This window comes from Pelophylax lessonae, assembly GCF_965119305.1.
Source record: "Pelophylax lessonae genome assembly, chromosome: 11".
Classification (NCBI taxonomy): domain Eukaryota; kingdom Metazoa; phylum Chordata; class Amphibia; order Anura; family Ranidae; genus Pelophylax; species Pelophylax lessonae.
Window position 1 is genome coordinate 102,852,893 of NC_138778.1, and position 19,425 is coordinate 102,872,317.

General features: G+C 46.8%; 1 protein-coding gene across 2 annotated transcripts in view; it reads right to left on the minus strand.

Annotated features, from left to right (window-relative positions):
• Window positions 1-19,425, minus strand: part of UQCC1 (ubiquinol-cytochrome c reductase complex assembly factor 1) — a 415,387-nt gene that overhangs the window by 290,431 nt on the left and 105,531 nt on the right. For both annotated transcript variants that reach the window (XM_082272610.1, XM_082272609.1), the window contains exon 3: window positions 9,691-9,831. In XM_082272610.1, the coding sequence (XP_082128736.1) occupies window positions 9,691-9,831 (141 nt within the window). The remainder of the gene's footprint in view (window positions 1-9,690; window positions 9,832-19,425) is intronic.

The following is a 19,425-nucleotide window of genomic DNA, read 5'->3' on the forward strand; positions in this document are numbered from 1 at the left end:
ACCAGCCCCATCACCTTCACCCTCAGAATCAGAGGAGAGCACAACTCTGGGCCTTTTGGTAGATTGAGCAGCCACCAGCATTTGCACCTGAGCAGCAAGGTCAGCCACAATAGTGGCTAAATCCCCCCCTGGGGGGGAAGCAGCGGTCCCCTGGCTTTCCACCAATACTGTAGGAAATTTGCCCTCCTGAGAATCCATTGCCCCTGTAATGCCAGACAACCAAGGGTTAACTGCCCCTTTCAGCAAGCGCGGCAAGCGCAGCCCACCGCGTCACACTAAGCACAATGAGACCCCCACAGGGATATGTAAACTGAACACAGGCAATGGATAGCAAGAAACAGAAGGATAAAACCTGAGGAGACCCTCGCCGCTGCTGCCTCGATCGGTGTTCCTGGGAAGAGGAAGTGATGCTGCTAGGGCGCTCTATGTAAACCTATGGAGGCTACAAGAAAATGGCCGCCATGCATGGAAAACATGCGGCCGGAGCGAGGGCAGGCAAAATGGCGTCTTTTGGCGCCGAAACCGTCGCTCCACAGTGCAGTAATGCACACGTCTGTATGTAAAAAAACAGAACCGATCGCCGCAGCGATCGCTGTAAGTGCCCAAACATGCCATAAAACATGCCCCACAGCACACAGCTTTCCACACTGATCATGCTGACACCCATAGTGCCACACAACTCCCCCCCCCCCCCCTTGCAGCCCACAGCATGCAGCCGAGAGATAGGGAGACAAACAGTGTGCATAGAGACAGGTTACACAGTCCCAGACTGACACCCCTCCAGACAGACAGGTCCCCACATAAATACACTTACCTCACCACGGTGTGGGGGACCCGCACAGGCGAACAAGCGGCTACACATGAGGCAGGGAGAGTCGCATACAAGACGCTCCGAACGTGGGTTAAGAAACCGCACAGCGTCCAGTGAGGTAGCCACCTCACCAAGCATCCCTGCACCGAACAGGGATGGGTCGTTCACTATGCCAGGAGCGTTACCTGGCTGAACGCTCGATGGCAGACTGGGAAGCCACTGACCCACGACCTGCGACCAGGGGGATCAGCCCGAGACCCAGTCCGCATGATCCTCTTCGTCCGAAGAACTAACTAACGCTGATAAAACAACAGCTAAGTAAAGGTAGAGAGAAAAACTCAAACAAAATATTAAAAAGAAGAAAGAGTCTGGGACAAAGTCCCAGCACAGAGAGAGCCAGCCACTCCTGACAAGCTAGACATTAAAACTGAGATATGGTTGCAGGAAGTAGGAGGGTATTGACTGAGGGGACCACCCCTTGAGGGTGGGATATGTTGGATATGTTAAAAGCTTTATTAACATATTCTGTTGCCTAGCTACTCCTTCGGAGCAAAGTCTAATACCCCATATGTGACGAATATGAAGAGGCGGCGACTGTCGGAGGACGTAAGAGAAAAATATATATAAGTTTATTCAAAGTTCGTTTACATAATTTAGGGATATATGGAACTGGATACACAATACATAAATTACATATGACAATACATAATAAATTTCAAGAGACCAAAGAGAAAACAAAGAGAATGGTGCAACAAGATCATTGATTTTTAAGAGCTTTTACAGAATAGAAAAGAAGCTGGAACTACGCGTTTCGCAAAATATGCTTCTTCAGGCTCCAGCAGGTTAAGGATATAGGTACTTCTATGATCTTGTTTTGACGTTTTTTACTGGACATATATATCTGGTCAGTTGACTGATTATATGTCTTTTCCGTATGGTCACATGATAAGAAGAAGGGGGGGGGGGGGGGAGTTTGAAAAGAATATGGGTGGAAAAAGATTTTGTATATATTTGGGACCCTATAAGGATGGGATAAAGTCTTTTGATTTGTTATTTATGTCTCTCAGCATCAAAAAAATAATCATTAATATGGCCTGGATAGAAAAAGAGAGGCCCAAAGGGGAGGATAAAACATGGGGATATAAATAACAGACGACTCAATCATATCTCTCAATAGCGCTGTTTGTGGATATTATTGACTGAAAAATATTATTGACTGGCTGCCAGCCAAACTGATGCGGACACACATATTTGAACCTCCCAGATTTCTCAATCTTTTCGTACTCTCTCATTTTAGCGCTGATGGAATAAGAGACTGGACAACTGCAATTGACTTTTCAGTCAATAATATCCACAAACAGCGCTATTGAGAGATATGATTGAGTCGTCTGTTATTTATATCCCCATGTTTTATCCTCCCCTTTGGGCCTCTCTTTTTCTATCCAGGCCATATTAATGATTATTTTTTTGATGCCTCTTTTATGCTGAGAGACATAAATAACAAATCAAAAGACTTTATCCCATCCTTATAGGGTCCCAAATATATATTCCACCCATATTCTTTTCAAACTTCCCCACCCCCTTCTTCTTATGTGACCATACGGAAAAGACATATACTCAGTCAACTGACCAGATATATATATCCAGTAAAAAACGACGTCAAAACAAGATCATAGAAGTACCTATATCCTTAACCTGCTGGAGCCTGAAGAAGCATATTTTGCGAAAGGCGTAGTTCCAGCTTCTTTTCTATTCTGTAAAAGCTCTTAAAAATCAATGATCTTTTTGCACCATTCTCTTTGTTTTCTCTTTGGTCTCTTGAAATTTATTATGTATTGTCATATGTAATTTATGTATTGTGTATCCAGTTCCATATATCCCTAAATTATGTAAACGAACTTTGAATAAACTTATATATATTTTTTTCACTTTTATACCATCTGGAAGTGTGGAAGTATTTTTATTTTCATACTGGTATTCGTGGCACACTTAAACCCCTAGGCTCAATGCTTTGGACTGTACTCCTTTGGTGTGCAGACCAGCATAGGCCCATACCCCCTACATACAATTTTTGCTTTTGAGGGGAGGTGCCAACAAAATATATGTTTTAATAGCCACTTTCCCCCTCCACCACATTTCTCAAAGGAAAAATCTAGTTCTGGTGACGCCTGTCAGAAGATATTTCCCCTGACGTCCTATTTACAGGGCAGAAAATTAAGGCAAATCTGAACTGAGACACATTGGTCATGTTTGTATTGCTCATTGTTTTCCCTTCTGGGATCCTTTCCCTTATTTATTTACCTTAGAGGTTGAGGTTTCTATCCAACCATTTTAGCTATTTCACTATTATTAAATCTCAGTAGCGCTATATGATTGATATACCGTATATACTCGAGTATAAGCTGACCCGAATATAAGCCGAGGCCCCTAATTTTACCTCAAAATAGTGGGAAAACTTATTGACTCGAGTATAAGCCTAGGGTGGGAAATGCAGCAGCTACCGGACCCAACTGGGCCACTACGAGACACAAAACAGGAGATGGTTCAGGCATGGTACAGGAGATGGTACAGGTCATGGTACAGGCCTGGCACAGGAGATGGTACAGGCATGGCACAGGTGATTGTACAGGCATGGCACAGGTCATGGTACAGGCATGGCACAGGTCATGGTACAGGTCATGGTACAGCCTACCGGCATGGCACAGGTCATGGTACAGGAGATGGTATAGGCATGGCACAGGTGATAGTATATGCATGGCACAGTAGGTACAGGCATGGCACAGTAGGTAAAGGCATGGCACAGTAGGTACAGGCATGGCACAGGAGATGCAGTGCTGCTGTCATGGTACAGGAGAATGTCCTGTACCATGTCCGCAGCACTGCATGAGGAAATGCAGGGGCTGTGGAGGTGTCTCACTTACCTGTAGGTAAGGCACCTTAGATTTAAAAATGGTGCCGCCCGGCGCCAACACGCCACCGCGCATGCTATTGTCGGCTATTCCCAGGCATGGGCGGTGACATGTCGGCGCCGGGCGGCACCATTTTTAAAAGGTAAGTGAGCCAGTGACTCGAGTATAAGCCGAGGGGGGCTTTTTCAGCATGAAAAAACAGGCTGAAAAACTCGACTTATACTCGAGTATATACGGTATACCAATACAGGCACTACTTTGGCCACATTTTCTTTCCATAGTGATCATTGGGAATGTGTCTGCTCTTTTCCTTTTGTAGATTGAATGCTTAAACATCATTTTATGCCACTGCCTTGCACCTCTGCCATTGGTCTTGCTGGAATTCAGTGGTTTGGCCTAGTTTTGTCCTTATTTCATTTTTTAAGAACTTTAATGTTATCGTCTTTATTGGCCAAGCAAAGAAGCGTACATCATTACTGTTTTTTTAACTGATCTGGCTGACGTAATCTGGGTTTGTATGTACTGGAATGTAAGTGTTGCTTCGTATTTAAACAATTTTCTAAAGACATGCCTCTGTAAACATTACTGTATGGATACATATAAATTATTGTTTCATTTCAGAAATGCTGCACCCTAGTCTAATGTACACCCCAGAGGAAAGAAAGAAATTTCTGAAACGCATCGGGTGTTTCTCCTGGGGCTAAGTGCTCTAGCCACAGTCTTTATGTTGTACATATACATTTACTCATTACAAAATGTTTTTGCTCTAAAACCCTCTTTTTCTACATCAGCTGTTTATATACATTTTTATATTGTCATTTCTAATAAAATATGAATTTATATTTTTATATATAAGCTTGTGTTTTTGGTATACATTTTTACCATAAAGTAATATACTAGGCCGTTAAAGTCCCATGAGGAGGCACTCATTTCTTCCTTTGTTCCATGGCAATTGGGATGTTGGCCTGTTTTTCTATTGACTTCACCCCCACTTTTGTTCCATATTATTTATGAACCAGTGCCACCTTATCAGTGTGGCATCAGGACAAGAAGCAGTGGCGTATCATCCATGTGTGTAGGCTGTTCACTGCACACGGGCCCCCAAGGGGGGGGCCCATTGTGACCCACACATGGGTGGTTCTCTGGTTCACAGCCGGAGTGGCATGAAGGACAGCTATGAGCACCGATCTCCCTGCATGACGCTGTGAGCACCGATCTCCCTGCATGACCCTGTGAGCACCGATCTCCCTGCATGACCCTGTGAGCACCGATCTCCCTGCATGACGCTGTGAGCACCGATCTACCAGCATGACTTTTCAGCCGCTTCTCCTCCTCCTCTCCCTCCTGCGACTGTCAGTTGAAAAGACATGCAGGGAGATCAGTGCTCACATCCAGGGTCGGTGCGAGCAATATGCAGTTCGGGCAGCTGCCTTAGGGCGCCAGGATAGGCGAGGCAGCAAAATCCCTGGTGATTCAGATTTTTTTAAATACTTACCTTCTGTTCAAAGCTGGGACATGGTGTGGCTGAGAGAGGCATTGAAACAGTGCAGGAGGGGACACCAGCTTGGGTGGGTTCCGTACAGTGTAATGAATGTTAAGTGTACTCACACACTCCGCTTCCTTCCCCATGGCTTTCACAGGACCGTGCATATCTTTACCCCCACCCCTTTAGTGACAGCCTCACTTGCTGGCTGCTCAATTTTGACCTTTCAGGGTGGAGAGAGTGTGAGTAGGGAGGTACACTCTCTGATTAGCCAAGGGTGCCATCCATCAATTACACTGGCCCCACCCCTGGCTTCTCACATGGTAGCATGGAATGTGTCAGTGTGGAGGAGAACTGCTGGCAAAAGTGAAGCAGTACCTAACAAATGACAGGGGAGGGCTCCTAATCTCCTCTATATTTGCATGCTATCAACAGATCGATCTACACATTCAGGAAGGACATTCTGCATGATGCTTAGCAACAATTGCTGTTTGGTGTCACTTACTTTTCATTGAAAATGAACAGAAATGCATTTTGTGCAAACATCTGATAGCTGCAAAGGTGAGGGCAGCTAGAATTAGTGAGCACCATGTAAAGACATGATAACATATTGTGACATCTGAACATCTACCAACTACTGTTTAATGCATTCCTTCCTTACTCTATTTAGCAAACTTTGTACATAATTTGTTTAATTTTAGGGCTCATGATTCAAACCATATAGGTGCATCCAAGTGTGCATGCTTTTGTGCATTTTCAGCAGCCCATTAAAACGTAGTTCAACCCAAAAGTGGAACTTCCGCTTTGAATACTCCTGACCCCCCTGACATGCCACATTTGGCATGTCATTTTTTTGGAGGAGAACAGGTACCTAGTTTTGACAGGTATCCGCTCCCACTTCAGCTCAGGCCACCTAGGCGCCTCGAGTGGACGTTCTCTCCCCCTCCCTCCCTGCAATCTTCTGGGACACATCAGAGGTCCCAAAAGATTTCCCAGCCATTCAAGATGTGCAGTGTGACTCGCACATGCGCAGTACGCACCCGTCTGTGATGCCAAAAGCGGTCACAGCCGGGTGCCCACACTAGTGATGCAGGCGCTGCAGAGAGGAAAGGGAGAGGGGTGAGGCTTTGGGCGGCCACATCCCTGGATGGTGGGACAGGTGAGTTTACACTTTTTGTAGCTGCTGACTTTTATTAAACACAAAAACGGCTGGAACTCTGCTTTCATTTCAAGTGGCTGGGAAACACAAAGAGAACTGCAGGCACAAATTTTTAAAATTGCACCACACCGAACCCCACAGTACTGAGGTACTTTGCTTTCTGTTGGATGCACATATATCTACATTTGCTAGATGCATGGAGTGCTATTGGGAATGAATGACACCCTCACATGTCTGCAGATGGAAGCACGTTTCTGTGCAGTGCAGTTTGTCTGCGCTTAGGATTAAAGTGGTTGTAAAGTAAGGTTTTTTTATCCTAATCCATTCTATGCATTAAGATAAAAAAACGTTTGTGTGCAGCAGCCCCCCTAATACTTACCCAAGCCGCATCTCTATCCAGCAATGCTGCAGGAGTGTCTTAGCTGCCAGGGACGCCTTTGGCTCCCGCTGCTGTCAATCAAAGTCATTGAGCCAATGAGGAGAGAGGGGGGAGGGCTGAGCACCAGCTTCATATCTGAATGGACACAGGGAGCTGCGGCTTAGCTCGCGTGCCCATATAGAAAGTTGTTTGCTATTGGGGCACTCAACACCAGGGAGGGGCCAGGAGAGCAGGCTGGGGACCCTAGAAGAGGATGATCTGGGTTGCTCTGTGCAAAACCAACTGCACAGTTAAGTATAACCTATTTGTTATTAGTATTACTTTAAGAATGTGAATTTTCTCCTTTTCACTTTGAGGGCTCATTCACACCAGATGTTTTGTGCTGATCAGAGCAGATCAACGCAAGCTTAACACAAAAACACAGAGCAAACAATTGTTCTCTACGTTCCCTATTCACACCATACATACATGTTGGTGTGTCTCATGTAAAAATGCAGCATGTCTCCATTTTTATCACAGCCCAACACATTCAACTCCATATCACATGTAGTTGAATACGTTTTTTTTCCATAATGTTGAATAAATCATTCAAAAATAAATACAAAAACAAAAAAAGTAAACCGTGCAATGCATTTTAACCAGATATTGCACTGCCCTTCTACAATACACACCAGAAGGCATGCATCAAATGGATCATAACGTGTGCTTACTGGTGTCAATGGGCCCCAAGTGCATCACTTTCTCTCCACCAGTTAAAGAATCTCCTACCCACCTTTCTCTCTTTGGTCACGGTTCCTCTCTGCCAACTTCTTTCCCTTAGAAATCACAGCACCTGAACTCAAACCTCGCCTCCTTATTCCACCTCCATTCTACCCACCTTTTACCCCTCCAGAATTTCCCTCCTACCCATCTCCCCTCACCCAATTTCATTACCCTCCCTCTGTGCCACGCACCTCACACCCCTCAGATCATAGCACATGCTTTCCACCTCATACCCCCACCTTCCCTGTAACCCTCACCCCCCCCCCCCTTTGACCCCAACACTACCATTCACCCTTCCGCGGCTTGGCTTCTTTGCCCTGGACACCAGATGACTTTGTCCTAGCACTGCTTCCTTTTCCTAAAGCTGAGTCCTCTTTCCTACCAGACTCAACATGGACGTTTTAGTTTGCCTCACCTGCCAGCTGCCCATAGCCAGTGAGGGGAAGCAAGAAATGCATAACCCAACCCCCCCTTTACACACTGCCGTTTAGTGGCAGTTCAGAACAGCTTAAATTTTCAATGCTCTGAAATGTACCATATCTTTGTTTATTGCAATAAAGGAACAGTCTGACTGTTAAAAAATAAATAAATACATTGCAATGCTGCATCCCATCACAATATGAGTGCATAATGAAGGAGGTACCAGTGTGGCTGTAGACAGCGTGGGGAGTGAATAAACACAGTTTGCATTGTGGAGGAGAGGGGTTGGCGGGAGGATGGTGGTTGGGAGGGGGGGGGGGGTGGTAAAATGAACCTTTGCCTGTGTAAGAAGAAATCCTTGCACCGGCCCTGCTTACAGCTGTCCCCACTGCCGCACTGATCCCCGGCTGTTCTATGTGTCCTTCCCCCCCCCCCCCCCCCCCGCTGCTCCTCTGACCCCCTGTCTTCCTCCTCTATCCCCCCCCCTCCCCTCATCCCATGCAGATGGCTTCCCTCTCCTCTCCCGCTGGCTGCTGGGGGGATACCAGCCCCTTACTTTTCTCAATTTGACATAGTGAGCGATCGCTACCGATCACTCGTGTTAAGTGAGCAGATTAAACTGTGTGACCATTGCACCCAATCCTTTTTTAGGATACAGAGGTGTGTGTGGGAAGAATTTGTCTATGCATCTCTTAATAGGGTACGGCCAGTTTGATGTAGAAAAACATTTTTGAATTTAAACCCTCATAGAGAGAGTATCACATTTTGGAGTTCCCCTAACTTCAACCTTCAGTCCATCTTATGAAGATAAGTAATGATGTTATTTTCCCCAGGAGGTAGCAGAGCACCATACAACCCTAATATAGGTGGAGGGGGGATAGGGGGGGCAGAGAGGGGGGTAGATGACCCATAGGACCACCACACTCAAGGAGGGCCTAACAGGAAGGAGGGGAACCTAGGGGTCTGACCGTCCAAGGGAGGGGCCCGCGACCACCCAAAACCCTCAAGGGGGAGAGAGGGGATAGCTACACACCATACCAGGAACCAGGTGGGCACCACTCCAGACAGAACCTTCTCTCCATCGAAATGGGAGGCTGTCAGCCAGGAGGAACGTTGCGACGCAGGCCGAGACCAGGTCATATGCGACCTTGCGAGGCGTTTAATTCGCAGGCCAGCCCCTGTCCGGTGGGGCTATGTCGCGGCCGACCTAGGTCTGCACACGCACTCGCTGGCCAGAGTGGGGTGACCAATGGATCTGGATTATCCAGCCCATCGCCCAGTCTGGCAGTTGATTGTAGATCTCACAGGAAAAAAACAGGAGAAAAAAAAAAATCTATCCAAAAAGAAAAAATTGCCAGGACCAGAGATCCCAGCAAGGAACTAGGTCCTGACTCTTGACAAGGCAGAAAAAACTGAGTACCTATAGCAGAGAGGGGGAGTATACCCTCCTGGGACTGCTCATAGGCATAGTCTTTTTATGTCCTACTCCTGTAGGGGGCAGTATAACCCAAAAGTCAAGAAGATCAGGAGGTGTGTCCGTCAATGAACGAAAGAGAAAAAAAAAAAAAATTACAGAGGTTTTAACCTTTCCCCACAATATCTGAAATACAATATACATTCAAAAATATTACCTAGAATTGGGTTTTAATAACGTGTAAACCATACAAGTACACTTGCAATGAGGTTTCTAATCAAGCTGTGGTGCAAATTGCAATATTCAGATATATTTGTAATCCTCAGACCTCTGTTGTAGTATGATTGTCTTACTTTGTAGCTGGTGTGCAATGTCCTCCGTATTTGTGCTGGGTCAGTAATCTGTGTTGCAGCAGTAATCTGTGTCGGATCAGTTGCTTTGTGCCGAATCTTTCTGCATTCATCTTGAAACCCCTTCGTAAAAGTGCAGAGGCTCTATAAAAGAAAAAAAAAAGACACAACAAAAATATTATATATTGATAAAAGGAATGAACAAGCATACATTGTTTTACTTGCCATAATCTTTTCAATCTTTATTACTAGTTATTTTAGCATTGGGTGTGAGATGTTAGAGGAAAATCAAACACATTCTACTTAATTGGGGTACACACATAAAAAAATAAATTATATAAAATCAGGAAGAAAAATTCCGTACGAGGAATAATTGTTCAATTGTCGTATGGTGTATCTCTACTGTCTGATTTCTGTACCAGCATTGCAAAGCTTCCGCACCCAAAATCGGCTAATCTCTGCCAACGGCGCAGCTTTCCATATTGTGTTCATCAAAGGTACAGTCTGATGTAGTAAAACATTTTGGAATGTAAACCCAGCTACTGGCTTTTGGGTGGACTCAACTTTTAAAGTAAGCCCAGGACAAATCCCGTTCTGAAAATAATTGCAGCAACTGGTAAATGGCAGTATACATATATCACGCTCATACCTTTCCAGTAGCAGTGCCCCCCGGCGGCCGGATTAGGTCCCTATCCAAATAACTTTCATAAAGTTCCACTTTCATAACAGGCATGCCTCCAACTTCAAGTGACAAAACCCAGACTTGCTGATTGATCATACAGGCTTGTGGCATGGATGCAGGATGTGTGCATATACCTCAGGAGATGGAAAGCCATGAAAGAGGACTCAGGCTGGGTTCATACTGATGTGGCTGTGGGTTAGGTGTGTGTCTGTTTACCGTTTCAGCTGCGAATCCAGTCTGACTTTTTGCCTGTATTCACTCCTGAACCAGTGCACTCTACGGCTGTCCTGGAGCTACATGAACTGACTCCATTAAGAGCCGGTCATGTGAAATAGATGTAGGGAAAACCACATCCAATTTGCATCCGTGTGAACCCAGCCTTAAAGTGGTTCTGAAGTCTAAATGTTTCTTACCTTAAAATGGTTGTAAAGTCAGAAGGTTTTTTATCTTTCTATGCATTAAGATAATAAAAAACTGTGTGCAGCAGTCCCCCTGAGCCCCCCTAATACTTACCTGTGCCCCCTCTCTATCCAGCGATGTCCATGAGTGCCTCAGCCGTCCAGGACTCTCTCCTGATTGACTGAGACACAGCAGTGGTGCCATTGGCTCCCGCTGCTGTCAATCAAACTCAGTTAGCCAATCACGAGAGGGAGAGGGCGGGGCCGAATGGCAGCTCCATGTCTGAATGGACACACCTGCAGCTCGGCTCGGGTGCCCCCATAGCATACTGCTTGCTGTGGGGGCACTCAACAGAAGGGAGGAGCCAGGAGCTCCAGCCAGGGACCTGAGAAGAGGAAGATCTGGGCTGCCCTGTGTAAAACCACTGCACAGAGCAGGTAAGTATACCATGTTTGTTATTTTATCAGAAAAAAAAAAAAAAAAACATAAAAACTTTACAAAATCACTTTAATGCATTTTCTGCATGAATGTAAAAAATGGCCCATGACTCATCCTAAACCCCCATCCCCAAATGCTTACCTTGCTCCATGTCACAGCTCCAGTGGGTCAAGCACTGCTCCTCTCACTTTCCACTTTCACAGGAGAAATCGAGGGCAGCGGAGCCATAGGCCCCTGCAGTTGTCAGTCAAACTCTTGTAATGAGGATTGGGGCATGGCTCACCAGCGCTTTTTGTGTCAATGGACACACAATTTTTAAAGTAAACCCAGGACAAGTTCTGTTCTGTCAATGGACACACACAGCCTGATTCAGAAGCGTGCATGCATGGGTACCTCTCCAGCACCCATAATGCTGCAGGAGAGTTCCGGGAGGAGGGCGAAGCTGACCGCACTGGCAGGAGACTGCCAGAAGAGGAGGAAAGCGACCTTTCAGGGCAATTTTACTGCACAGAACAGGTAAGCATTACCTCTTTTTTGTTATTAAAAAAAGTCTTTAGTATCACTTTCAGCTAGCCATACACTAGTAGACCTTTGGTTTTAGGAACATTTGTTTTCATAATTTTCTAATTACTGTATTAGTGGGGTCAAATCCTTGTTAATTTTCGACCGCAGTAAGGAAAATATTCAAAGTATCAGGATGGAACATTTTTCATGAACAAATCAATTTCAAACAGTGAATTATATTTGTCAAGGCATTGAATATACTTATGAATGTTTGCATGAAAGTTTGTTCGAAAATCTACTAGTGAATGCCCAGCTGTAAAGTAGCCCCAAAAGGAATGTCATTGCTTGAATGGTACAAGCTGTCAGCTATGAGATCCTGTCCTTAGCTAAAGCTGTCAGCTTATCACACGTTTGCGTAAAGTACCCTCTATATAATTCTCGTATCCACTAAAATGTTTATACTAAACCATATCCCTGATATCCACCTTCGATACCAAAAATTTACGCATCTTTTTGATTGTTAAATTGGTCACATATGAGGATGAATATGCAGATTTCATAAATAAGTTAACACAAAGATCAAAAAAAAACCTCGCCAGCAGCGATACTTCACTTCTGGCGGGGGTCTATCATCACTTCCGGTTGCCGAGTGGTCCGACCTTAACGCGTTTCATTTACTGATGTTCTCTATGGTGGCAGCAGTGATTATTGAATATATAGGGTTTATTTAATATGTAAGTTTTTAGGGGATTTATTTTTGAACACTAAGGGGAGAATAGCTTTATATATATTTTTTTTATATTTTATTGCTCACAGCTCAGTTGCATGGGGTGTTTGCACTTTATTACAGCATACAACGTGCAATATACACAGGTCCAACATTCCATCGTAGCAGGATTTCCAGGCATTGGGCCTGATGTGGGTCTGCCATAGTTACCGGTGACACCTTCAGCCCATTTAAGCTGAATACCCAAGTGTGAGATTTGAGTCAAAGACCAGTCCGGCATCTTTGGTTTGTTTTGTTTATTTGATATTGGGGATGGTAGAAGAGAATGAGTGGAATACTCCAATGGCTCAACTAGGTACAAATGGGACACTTTGGAGAAAAATGCCTTTCAGCGATGTCTTGATGCCGGCTGAATGCCGACCAACGCTTGCTGGCACTTGAAAAAACCTGACTTGCTGTACTGTACTTGAACTTGACTTAAAACACTCTGGTTAGCTCAAAAGTCCTGAACACTGCTCCCTCCATTCCTTTCTGACTGAGGTAGCTTCTGTATACTGCTTCTGCAACTCTCAACACTGTACACTGCAAACTTTAACACTTCAGGGCCCAACTGCTGGCGCCCTCTTTGTACTTCAGGGTCCTCTCACTAGGCACCCCCTGTACACTTCAGGGTCCTCTCACTAGGCACCCCCTCTATACTTCAGGGTCCTCTCACTAGGCACCCCCTCTATACTTCAGGGTCCTCTCACTAGGCACCCCCTCTACACTTCAGAGTCCTCTCACTAGGCACCCGCTCTACACTTCAGGGTCCACTCACTGGCACCCCCTTAACACTTGCTCCTGCACCGGCTAGCTAGCTCCTGGATCCCTCTGACCTTCACCCGAGTGGTCCCCTCTCTCTAGGCAGACCCCCAGGGGCAGTTTGCAGTATTCACGAACTGGGAATGCTTTCCTGAAACTGGACCCCTCTCAGCTCTGCTGGTCCTCTGCACCGGATCCTCTCTGCAGCTCAGCTCAGCCTTCTGTCCTATCTCACTAGGCAAGTCGCCTGGGATTCTGCTTCCCGCCAAAGACGCTGCGTCATGTGCTCCCCACAAACTTATACCCACTCCCAGAATGCTGTGCGGCAGAATCTGCCTTTCTGGGGTAGATACAAGCCTGAGTGTGCCATTGGCTTGGTTTCCTCCACTGCCCAATGAGAACCCTCTCATGGAGCACAGTGGGGAGACTCCCCAATCTCAACAGCCACACCAGGGAGACATGACAGCCCAGCTGAAAATCATGACCCTGCTGATAAGCAGACAAGGCCCACTATACTTTACCTAGCACCTACCTTGTAGGGTGCTACATACAGTATACAACATGCAATATACACCGGTCCAACATACCTTCTATTTGAGCCATATCTAAATTATATAATGTACGGCTCTACATCACACAATGCCTACTCCACTCTCATTCTCAGGACACACTTTTGCATCCCCTGGAACAAAATCTTACTCCAGGGTTGCCAGAAAATATTAAGAATAAGAACGCCCCACTGTTTACTTGATAGATTCAGGCAACCTTATCCTTTAAGCAGATCCAAAGAAGACAGATGCAAAAAGAACTTACAACAGGAATTCTGCAGCTGCTCTTTTGCCTAGGAACACTTTGTCATCTACTCTGCAGCGATGTGTGGCTGTAAAAGTCACTATATCTCTGGCAGCGCTTTCTGTTCTCAGGCCCCACGCTCTGAGGACACCATTCAAGTAACATAACCCATTGATCAGGGTCAGCAGCAGATGGGTTATGCCTCTGATCATTTAAAACTCTTAATAGGCTTCTGTAAGAAAAGAGGGTGCCTAGGTAATGCCATGTGTGCATAAGTGCTCTTTTAAGCAGCAGTTATATGCTAGACCAACATTTTTTTTTAACTAATTACTCAACTGCTTAATGGCAATGGCAATGGCTGCCAATCAGTCAGACTTTGCTACAGTACCCTTACGTCTCTAAATAGCAACAAGATGTCTAACCCCTTCTTAAAAATGATGGAAATGCCAAACTAACTAATTGGGATCATACCTCCCTTAAACATACACTGAATCTACATCAACAACTCCATCATTGGACAGAGGAAAGGTTCGCCGCTACTCCCAATCATCCCAGGTGAATAAACGATAAAGAGCGGCCTCAGCCTGCATGTCTACACCAAACCATATGCCCTGATGCATTTGCAACGCCCAACAGGGCTTAGTTATAGGGTCAAACAGGTCCAACATTGGACACTTAGGTTGCTGCACTGTGATGAGGACTGTGATGCGGAGAGGTTAAGTCAGCCATTCAGGAGGAGACATATCCTGTCCTGGCAATCACAGCTGCAGGTGTAAGCAAGCACTTATAAAGAAGTGGGTTTATCTAGATCAGTGAGGGCAAACTTTGGCACCCCAGACATTGACATTTCCCATGATGCTCAACTACACCGCAGAGCGCATGAGCATCATAGGAAATGCAGTTCCAAAACATCTGGGGTGCCAAAGTTCACCATCACTAATGTAGAGAGTGTGTACTAAGGTAATTCAACTCCCATTAGATGTCATGGCACAAAACATATGCACAGGCCATCATTTCTGGAAGGTCGGCAAAGTAGAGATCATTTGCAGAGATGGAAAAAAGGCTGTAAGTGACTCTGAACAAACCTGGGATAAAACTGCCAAACCTATTCAGAATGGACCGAGCTGGTGACCTAGACAGGAGTACCTTCACTTTAATGTTTCAGAGCTTTTGCTCCTTCATCATAGAGACAAGCTATATCTAACTCTACCCATTTTTAATGAGCACGATCTAGAGCAGTGGTCCTCAACCCTGGCCTACAGGGCCCACTAACAGGCCAGATTTTCAAGATAACTGAAATACATCCCAGGTGATATCATTTGCTGCTCAGTCACTGCAGTACTCTAGTCTGCATCTCCCCAAGGTAATACCTAAAATCTGGCCTGTTAGTGGGCCCTGTAGGCCAGGGTTGAGGTCCACTGATCTAGAGCACTGTTATTGTTTCATGCATAGTTATAACTGTCTTTAGATATATACAAAGCCTACAAGAATGAGCAGACACAAGTGAAGCGTGCTACATCTAAAAGATACTTTTCTATTTTTCCAGAACTAAAAAAAGTTTAGGTTTTACATACACTTTAAATGAAAAAAAGACTGCTGACACAAGTAATAAACATGCCAAAAAAGGTATATATTTTTTTCCCGTTTTTTGCATAGATTAGCTATCAAAAGGGTGTGGTATTGGGGACATTATACTCCTGTGGAAGGTGCTTTTCCAATGCTTTGTGCCAGTCCAAACTGTATTTTAGGTCATGACAGCTCACTTTTATTAAATAAAATGTAAAGTTCACATAGAGATCAGTTGCCCACACAGGGGTTCTTACGCATATGAACACTAAAGTAAAAATATTGAGCGCCCTGACTCCCTTATTGGCAGGACCACTACTCTCCCTACCAGTCCCTCTGACTGTGTTGCCAAAATCGACTGGTTCCCTTGGCTCTTTTAGCCTTTAGTCACAGCGTCCTGCTGCACAGCCCAATCCTGGCCTCTGGATAGGGGTTTTCCTGACACCCCGATACAAGCCGGCCTGCCTCCTGGAATGAGACCTCCTGTCTCCTGGCTAGGGCACCTCTGAAACCTGGGTGAGACCTTCTGTCTCTTGACTCCTGGGTGAAATCTCCTGTCTCTTGGCTGGGAGTCCTCTGACCCCTAGGTGAGACCTTCTGTCTCTCACGCTGGGAGCTGTCTCCAAACTGGCAGCTCTGATCTAACCTCAGGCTTAAGGCCTCATGCACACTGGACGTTTTTACAGCTGCTGTTAGCAGCGTCAGACGTTTTTTTTTTGCAGCTGCAGAACGCCCATCCATGTTATTCTATGGCCTCATGCACACATAGAGCTTTTAGGAGCTCCAAGTGGCATAGGCGTTTTACAGCTCCAAAAAAAACCCAGGAACTGTGGGTTCAGGAACTCCAGCGTCAAGCTGCAAAAAACGTCTGACGCTGCTAAAGGCTCCATAAGGCTCCATAACGTTGCTTAACGTGCGTTAAGCCACGTTATACGTTTTTTTTCTTCCATTCAAAATCAATGGTTCCCTATGGGAGCCTATTGATTTGAATGGAAGTCACACCGCAGGTCGGATCAGGGTGATCCGACTTGCGGTGCGACCTGCACTGTGAGAATCTTGAGGGGGAACTCCACGCCAAAATGGGGAAAAAAAACGGCGTGGGGTTCCCCCCCCAGGTTCCAAACCAGGCCCTTCGGGTCTGGTATGGAATTTGAGGGTAGCCCCGCGCCGAAAAAACGGCGTGGGGTCCCCCCCAAAATCCATACCAGACCCTTATCCGAGCATGCAGTCCGGCATGCCAGGAAAGGGGAGGGGACGAGCGAGCGGCCCCACCCCCCCGGATCATACCAGGCCACACGCCCTCAACATGGGGGGGGTGTGGGTGCTTTGGGGCAGGGGGGGCTCTGCACCCCGCACCTCAAAGCACCTTGCCCCCATGTTGATGAGGACAAGGGCCTCATCCCCACAACCCTGGCCGGTGGTTGTGGGGGTCTGCGGGCAGGGGGCTCATCGGAATCTGGAAGCCCCCTTTAACAAGGGGGCCCCCGATCCCGGACCCCCTCCCTATGTGAATGGGTATGGGGTACACTGTACCCCTACTCATTCACCCCATAAAATGCAGTGTATGGAAATAACGACAGGAGACGTTTTGGAAAATTTATTAAAAATCTTCATCTGGCTCTTGTCCTCTCCGGGGGTCTTCTCCTCTCCGAGGGTCTTCTGCTCTTTTGCTGTCCGCCCTTCTTGTCTTCTCCTCTCCGGGGGTTTTCTGCTGTCTTCTCCTCTCCGAGGGTCTTCTGCTGTCCGCCCTTCTGCTGTCCAATCTTCTTGTCTTCTCCTCTCCGGTCTTCTGCTCTTTTGCTGTCGGCTGTTGGCTGTCCTTCTTCCTCCGGTCCTCCTCCGACGACGTCTTCAGCGATTATGCCGGCCTCTGGTCTCTGCAGCTTATTATATAGCCATTAGGGGCGTGGCCGCCAGATGACGTCATTGGGAGACCACGCCCCCTTGTGTCACAGATGACGTCATCTGTGACACAAGGGGGCGTGGTCTCCCGATGACGTCATCTGGCGGCCACGCCCCTAATGGCTATATAATAGGCTGCAGAGACCAGAGGCCGGCATAATCGCTGAAGACGTCGTCGGAGGAGGACCGGAGGAAGAAGGACAGCCAACAGCCGACAGCAAAAGAGCAGAAGACCGGAGAGGAGAAGACAAGAAGATTGGACAGCAGAAGGGCGGACAGCAGAAGACCCTCGGAGAGGAGAAGACAGCAGAAGACCCCCGGAGAGGAGAAGACAAGAAGGGCGGACAGCAAAAGAGCAGAAGACCCTCGGAGAGAAGACAGCAGAAGACCCCCGGAGAGGAGAAGACAAGAAGGGCGGACAGCAAAAGAGCAGAAAACCCTCGGAGAGGAGAAGACCCCCGGAGAGGACAAGAGCCGGATGAAGATTTTTAATAAATTTTCCAAAACGTCTCCTGTCGTTATTTCCATACACTGCATTTTATGGGGTGAATGAGTAGGGGTACAGTGTACCCCATACCCATTCACATAGGGAGGGGGTCCGGGATCGGGGGCCCCCTTGTTAAAGGGGGCTTCCAGATTCCGATGAGCCCCCTGCCCGCAGACCCCCACAACCACCGGCCAGGGTTGTGGGGATGAGGCCCTTGTCCTCATCAACATGGGGGCAAGGTGCTTTGAGGTGCGGGGTGCAGAGCCCCCCCTGCCCCAAAGCACCCCCCCCATGTTGAGGGCGTGTGGCCTGGTATGATCCAGGGGGGGTGGGGCTGCTCGCTCGTCCCCTCCCCTTTCCTGGCATGCCGGTCTGCATGCTCGGATAAGGGTCTGGTATGGATTTTGGGGGGGACCCCACGCCGTTTTTTCGGCGCGGGGCTACCCTCAAATTCCATACCAGACCCGAAGGGCCTTGTTTGGAACCTGGGGGGGAACCCCACGCCGTTTTTTTTCCCCATTTTGGTGTGGAGTTCCCCCTCAAGATTCTCACAGTGCAGGTCGCACCGCAAGTCGGATCACCCTGATCCGACCTGCGGTGTGACTTCCATTCAAATCAATAGGCTCCCATAGGGAACCATTGATTTTGAATGGAGGCAGAAAAAAACGCTGCTAACAGCTACTGTGGCCAAACGTGCAATAACGCTAGTAGAAAAAGCTACTGAAAGCACGTTTTTACAGCTGCTGTTTCCCGGCGTTATGTAAACAGCTTTGGAGCACGTTTTTATGACGCCCTGTGTGCATGGAGCCTAAGTGTAAAACGACCCTGCACACCTGTGTACTTAGGCTGCAGGCACCTGGTAAAATCTGGATACAAGACTGAAGGTTCTGATCCTTTCTCACACGCCTTTCTCTGCTCAGAAACGATAGCCCGGAACCTTGCAATAATCCTTAACGTGAACCCTATGTCACATTCTCCCGCATTATTACAGTTGCAGGGTTTCGATCTGTCACCAGGGTAACTGAAAATTGAGTGCCATTAATACTCCCAAAACCAGGATGTCTTGAAGGGATTCTTGTGCTTTTTCCTCCTGGCAGGAAGAGCAAAATAAGTGACAGAATGGATTGATGAATGCAGATAGTTCTGACTTCAGTATTTTACTGACCTGAGGAATCCCAGGTTACCACCTCCATGGACAACAATCACGGACACTGGTTAAAGTGGAACTTCACCCAAAAGTTTGTTTGCAACCCCCCCCCCCTCCTCCCACTACCACATTTAGCACTTTTTTTATGGGGGGGGGGGGAGGGGAGAGCGGGTACATGGTTTTTTGACAGGTACAAGCTCCCACTTCCAGTCAGATGCACCGCAGCAATTTGAGCAAGAAGATCGCACCCCCCTGCAGCCTTCTGGGACACATAACAGGTATCAGAAGCCTGC